The sequence below is a fragment of the Stegastes partitus genome, unplaced genomic scaffold (genome assembly GCF_000690725.1).
Source record: "Stegastes partitus isolate 25-593 unplaced genomic scaffold, Stegastes_partitus-1.0.2 Scaffold1151, whole genome shotgun sequence".
Classification (NCBI taxonomy): Eukaryota; Metazoa; Chordata; class Actinopteri; family Pomacentridae; genus Stegastes; species Stegastes partitus.
Window position 1 is genome coordinate 67,291 of NW_007578882.1, and position 6,101 is coordinate 73,391.

General features: G+C 39.2%; 1 protein-coding gene across 2 annotated transcripts; it reads left to right on the plus strand.

Annotated features, from left to right (window-relative positions):
* The first annotated feature begins 4 nt into the window (after nt 1-4).
* Nucleotides 5-4,687, plus strand: pdap1a (pdgfa associated protein 1a). 2 transcript variants are annotated; one of them, XM_008296776.1, is made up of 6 exons: nt 5-174; nt 1,004-1,086; nt 1,171-1,245; nt 1,795-1,919; nt 2,063-2,214; nt 3,358-4,687. In XM_008296776.1, exons 1-6 carry the CDS (start codon nt 162-164, stop codon nt 3,393-3,395), a joined length of 486 nt encoding a protein of 161 aa, XP_008294998.1. In that variant the 5' UTR covers nt 5-161; the 3' UTR covers nt 3,396-4,687. The 2 variants fall into 2 exon arrangements, with proteins under 2 accessions (XP_008294998.1, XP_008294999.1); XM_008296777.1 differs by having other exon boundaries at nt 3,361-4,687.
* Nucleotides 4,688-6,101: the final 1,414 nt, after the last annotated feature.

A 6,101-nucleotide genomic window follows, 5' to 3' on the forward strand; every position in this document is an offset into this window, starting at 1 on the left:
ATGCAGGCGTCTGCCGATGTTCGTGCTTTCAGCAGCGGGAGAGACGAAGTAGTTTCTAGCCTTTTCTTCCAGGACTTTAAATCTCCGGCTTTACCCGTGAGCTGTCTTATTATTCCGCGACATTGTAGTGGACTTTGTCTGTATAAACCTCACTTTTAATAATGCCTCGTGGTGGTAAGTATTATGAATAAAATTAAAGCAACATACCAGTTTCTTTTTTACCGAGCTAGTTCTAGCTAGCGAATTGTTAGCTTAGGTAGCATCAATTCCCGTTGAACTCTCACATGTTTAGCTGTTAGCATGCTAAGTGGTTAGCAGAGTGTCATTTTACGGGTGTCTCCGATACAGGAAATACACCAGAGACTGACTAATGGCCATTTATTAATTTCTTTACATGAAACGGCTTCCAATCTCAGTTTATAAAACTGAATTATCATATTTTGGTTATTTGTGTTCTGCCGCTAAAGCCATGTGCACAGGAGACCGCGCCGGCTCCCTTTAACATATTTATTATCACTTTAATCAACTCCTGACAAATGGAGGGTGTTTGTATCAACAGTTACATTCATATAATCGTAATCAAAGGTTTCCCTTGCTAAGTTTGAGGTTGTTTTTGCTTATGACACTGGCTGGCCGTGACATTTGCCGGTGAAGGGGAGCTGGCCCTCAGTAAACGTCAGTGTGACTCACCACACACAATCTGCCCTGTTCACACCGCAGACTGACATCTTAAATGTAGTCCTCCAAACTTAATGTGAGAAACCACCAGTGTATCGCCCAGTCTCGTCAGTATTGCCATAAAACGCTATCCAGGCCGTGTTTACTCAAGCTCTGTTGTATTGAGTCATTTGATAGTGGACACTTGTTGTCTCTCTTGTGCGACCTCTGCATGTAGTGTAAACTTTGCAGCTTGCTTGTAAACAGAAAAGGGAAAAAAAACAACCTCCCTGTAAGGCTAAATACAGTTTATTTGCGAGTGACAACTTTGACAATTGTGTTGCAGGAAAGAAGGGCCACAAAGGCCGAGGGAAGCAGTTCAGCAACCCTGAGGAGATTGATCGACAGATGAAAGCCCAGAGAGAGCTGGTGAGGAAAAGACCTTTGTGATCCAATAAATGCAGTTACCTTTAAATGAAGTGTAGAAGTGTGATTTTCATGTGTATTTAACAGGAGGAAAGTGCTGGTGCAGAGAAAGAAGGCTCTTCAGAGTCAGAGGAGGAGAGCAGCAGCGAAGAGGAGTCTGACGTGAGTGAGGTCGCCTCAGTGTATATAAGTGATGTCGTATTTCCCTGGTTTTCTCCTGTCCTAAGATCAGTTGTTAAATTTTTAAAAGATTTTAAAAAAGCTTTTTTAAATTTTAGATGTTTCTTGTGATCGACATGCAGAGATGCATTCTGGCATCACTGTTGATGAGAGATTGAGATTTCTGCCTCTTTGATGTATTATTCTCTTTATGAACTGTTTTTGCAAATAAGAGCCTTAGAAAGAAACTCTTGCTTTTTGACTGCACCACTGCTGATATTTACTTTTAATGTCTTGCCATGCTAAAATTTAATAATCTTTGGTCTTCATTGTAGCAGTATTATTAAATATAGTGATGTAATGTTATTAACATTTGGGCAGTTGTCAGATGAAATAAATAAGGACATACAACAAATAGCATAATGTGTAACATGTAAAATTACATATAAATAACACTTGATTACAACAGTCACAGTAGCAAATAGATGGCTACTTGTAGCTGCAAGCGCTGTGCTGGGACTTTGTCTTACAGCAGTGTTTTTCTGTGATTAGTCCAGGAAGAGGAGTGGAGTGGAGGGGCTTATAGAAATTGAGAATCCCAACCGTGTCTCTCAGAAGAGCAAGAAGGTGGCTGAAGTAGACGTCAGTGCTCCCAGAGAGCTGTCTCGCAGAGAGAGGTGGGTGTCACGTAGGAGAGGAGTGTTTGTATTTGTGTTAATTTTTAACTTCTGAAAATATAGTGTCTTTATCACCAGTTTATCATTATTTTATATTTATTCTGGGGAGAACTAAATATTACTTTGCCTTTTGTGTCTGTCAGAGAGGAGATAGAGAAGCAGAAATCAAAGGAACGCTACATGAAGCTCCATCTTGAGGGTAAAACTGAGCAGGCCAGAGCTGACCTGGCTAGATTGGCCATCATCAAGAAACAGAGGGAGGAAGCTGCCAAGAAGAGAGATGAACTCAGGAAAGGTAAGAAAACACAGCAATGAACCTTTTGTAGATGTGCATCACATGGCCAATTTGAATTTTAATCTTTGTTGTAGATAAAAGGACACATTAGGACACACAACAGCAGATATCACTTTCTGTTTCATCCGATTGTCTTTAATGCAGTACATGGCACGTAATGTACTGTCATAGTGGCACTTTGAGTCACCACTGCGTGGAGCTCTAACAGAAAAATTTTCAACCATAACATGATTCAGCGTACTCTGTTTAGCTTCAGGATTCGATGGTTCTGATTTGTTTGTATATGTACTGATACATACTGTATACATACTGTGCACTGACAAGTAAGGGTAGAAAGTACACGTTTTACTCTCTGAACACCAACCAGCTTCTAAATGTTTTTAGCTCCTGTCACATTGTGACTCACTCTGGGCTCATTTTTCACTGCAGTATGAAATTCTGAATCTCTATGGAAACGACAAACTATAGCTAGTAGAATAGAGAGCTAAAAAAAAAAAAAATCTAAGTTGAATATCTTTTCTTATTTATTTACTTTTACAAATACTGAAAAAAAAAAAACATGAATGAAAGTGTACAACATTTTTCCAAATTCCCACAGATGTTACCAATACTGGGAAGAAATGTTGATTTGACATAGTATAGATGTTTCACTGCTTAGATATTTATTGTACTGTTTTATAATTATATATATTTGTTTCCATACTCGTCTCCTTTCTGCTCTGTGTATGCACAGCCTGCACTTAATCACGGTTCAGCAAAAAAAGTCCCTAAAATTTTCTCAGGTGGCTTTTGGTCACAGTTGAGTCACGAATGACTTCACATTTTTGCAGAGGAGCACATCGTTTTTTGCAGACTCTGGTTAAAGTAAATGGTTTTTGTGATTTATTTTGTTTTTTTAAATTGATACATAATAAAATGATTTTGAAAGTGATCAAGTATCACGACAATAACATGGGTAAGTTGTGGGGTTCAGTAGGTTAATAGAAGAAGGCGAGAACATTGAGTCAGGATGTGTTATTGGCATCATGCATTTGCTGCTCTACTTGGTAATGACTCATGGTGTTTGGTGGAATTTTATGGATAATTTTACTATTTTGAAACTCACAGCTTTACACCTTTCTGTGTTATTTATTTTTTTCAAAGCAGAAAAAGAAGCGGAAGAAGCCAAAGCAAAGCGCTAGTCGTCCAGCCCAAAGCTTCAACATCCACTTCAGTCTCAGAGGGATGGAGGGAGAAGGAGATCTGGAGGAGAACGGGGAGGGGACCAACATGAGTGGTGTCAAATTCAGGACTGCTCCTGAACTCCTGTCCCTTTTTTCAAATCAGGGGGTGTGGATCTTCCACGGCAGTGTGGTCAGGACAGGGAAAACGGGTGGAGCAAAGCAAGATGAAGAGGAATGCAACATTTGGGATGCCTCTGATCTTCTTTAAAATTTCTTGAAGGTTCAAGAGGAGACAATCGCAGGTTTTCCAAGTGCTTCACAGCCTCTTTATTCTTCCCACCCACCAGGGTTTTAGTTCTAAAGCTGCTAAAATTATTTCCATTCCTTTTGATTTCTACATTTTACAAGATTACCTACTAGAAGTTTACTGGACAGTTAATACAGTGAGCATGCATGATTTCTTTGGTGCTTTTTTACTCTCATCTGTTTTGTAAGAAGGCAAAGACAATTATTCAAACCATAAACTATGTATAGGAAATACTGACTAATTTCTTCTGAGTTTAAAATGGCATGCGGCACCACAGCTATCAGTTCCATCAACAGTTGGGCAAATATGATGTATATGATCTTCCTCTTTCTCCCCCCACAATCTGAGCAAAACCAGTTGTCAGTTCAAACGTGTTTCAAGATGTGTCTTGTAATCTTTTGCTCGAAGCATCAGAAATAGTACTTGAATTGCCTAAAATAAACGTTCTTAGGTTGTTGAACATCAGTGCGGGGAAGTGCAGTCTGGAACCGCCTCACTAACTGTGCTCTTGCCCTGTTTCCGACGAGATCTTCTGTAGTTCTCTGGGAGAGATTGTGTCTTCTGTTGCCTTTTTTTTAAAGTTTGCACAAGACCAACTCACTGTCTTTCTCCTGTGATTATTGTGCTTCAATGAACTTACGCAGGGTTAGTTTATTAGGTACACTTAGAATCCACAGTAAGACGCCGCTATGCATCAGCAACACTAACAACAGTCTCTAAATTATCGCTCAACTCCTCGCTCACAGTGCAAACAAGAGCCAAACAATATAAATTTGACAAAAGAAAAAAAAGGAAGGGAGAAGGCTTCACATGTGTACATAATAAAGTAGTAACTCAGTATATGGTGGATTTGGAATTGCCTTGATCAGGAAAACAGTATTCCCTATAAAATAGAAGCAGTTCACTGAACAAACTGTTGGATCCACAAAGTATAAAACATGTAGCTAAATTTTCCATCATGTATTTGAATTCAGTTTTAAAAAATAAAGTCATCAGTAAATAAGTTGCCGTGTTGTGTTTGAATTGTTCGTGTTTTTGCTCAGTTACTCACAAAGTGCAGCTGGGATTTGTAGTTTATCTTCTAAGCATCTTTTGTCGCTGAAACTTTGAGCATGTAAACATAACAATGCTGCAGAAATGTAGTTTGTAATCTGGTAAGAAAGATTTGAGTCTTCATTTATACACATGCAGTGTGTCCTTCTCTCAGTTATGTGCATTTTGCTACTTCCACCACTAGACTGCAGCATCTGTCAGGCATCAGGGTTAGTAGGACCTCCACCTGCAGCTCTCGTCAGAGGAGTGTTCAGCAGCTCAGCGAAATAGAGGTTAGATATCATTTTGCTGCAATCCAAAGTGGGACTTTATATAGACTTAAACTGAAAATGCAATGCTTTTTGCAAGATGATCTGTGTCATTTAAATTGACAGGACTGACTCAAGCAGCACAGTTAAAGCTAAAATCTTGCTGAGCTGAAGCTATAATAAAGTGTCTGTCACTCAGGTTGCTAGGTAAGCTTCTCTGACAACATACACAGAAACCTTATAGTTAAACAGTGATATCTGCAAAAACAAATGCAGCATCAAACCTTCCCACTTATGAAAGTGAAACACATTTAGTAGTCTCTTAATGAGGGGGATTATTGTAGGTTTCTATTGAATTCTACAAGGTGTTTATTGGTTGATTAAAACCTGTTGTGGGTGAAGTGAATGACACTGATCATCTTGTTGCAATGCAATGTTTGGTTGGGAGACTTTGGGTTCTTGCATTCATATGGATGTTACTTTGGCACCTAAGCATTGTTGCAGATGTAGCACAACCCTCCCCCACAGCAGCAGGTCATTGTGCCCTACTCCCAACATCATAATCTGGTCAAGCATAACTGTAACGAACCTGATCCACAGACGCCCAACCTGCAGGAGTGCCAGACGCCTCCACAGGTCCGTGCCTGATGGTTACAGACTCAGGTTACACGTTGATAGTTTTTGTGCCATAAAAATACTCTCTTCCTGCCTCAAAATGACTCCGATGTACAGTCGTCCTACAATGTATTCATACCCTCCCATTGAAGAAGGGGAAAAAAACAACAGTCACTGTAATAAGTTGAAATTGACAAAAGTAATACATTTTTAAAAATTATGAAAACATGACATTGCTTTTGAATCGTGGTTCAACAGAAATATTTAAAAAAAACATAAAAGAAAGCAAGCAAACAAGCATGATAGGACCCATAAACTAATATTTTGTTGAACAACCCTTTGAGACAATCACTGCTATCAAGTGTTTTCTGTAACTCTCAGTCAGACTTCTGCACCTGTTGACAGGTATTTGGATTTTGGCCCACTGCTCATCAGCAAAGTGCTCTAATTTGTCTGGGACAGTTTTGTTTGTTTTGCAAAATTATTCTTTTCAACCACAAT

Excerpts from the sequence above, each read along its gene's own strand:
- pdap1a (XM_008296776.1), top strand. Across the intron at positions 1,920-2,062 it reads GAGCTGTCTCGCAGAGAGAG|AGAGGAGATAGAGAAGCAGA; the intron begins GTGGGTGTCACG and ends TGTGTCTGTCAG. Across the intron at positions 2,215-3,357 it reads GAGAGATGAACTCAGGAAAG|CAGAAAAAGAAGCGGAAGAA; the intron begins GTAAGAAAACAC and ends TTTTTTTCAAAG.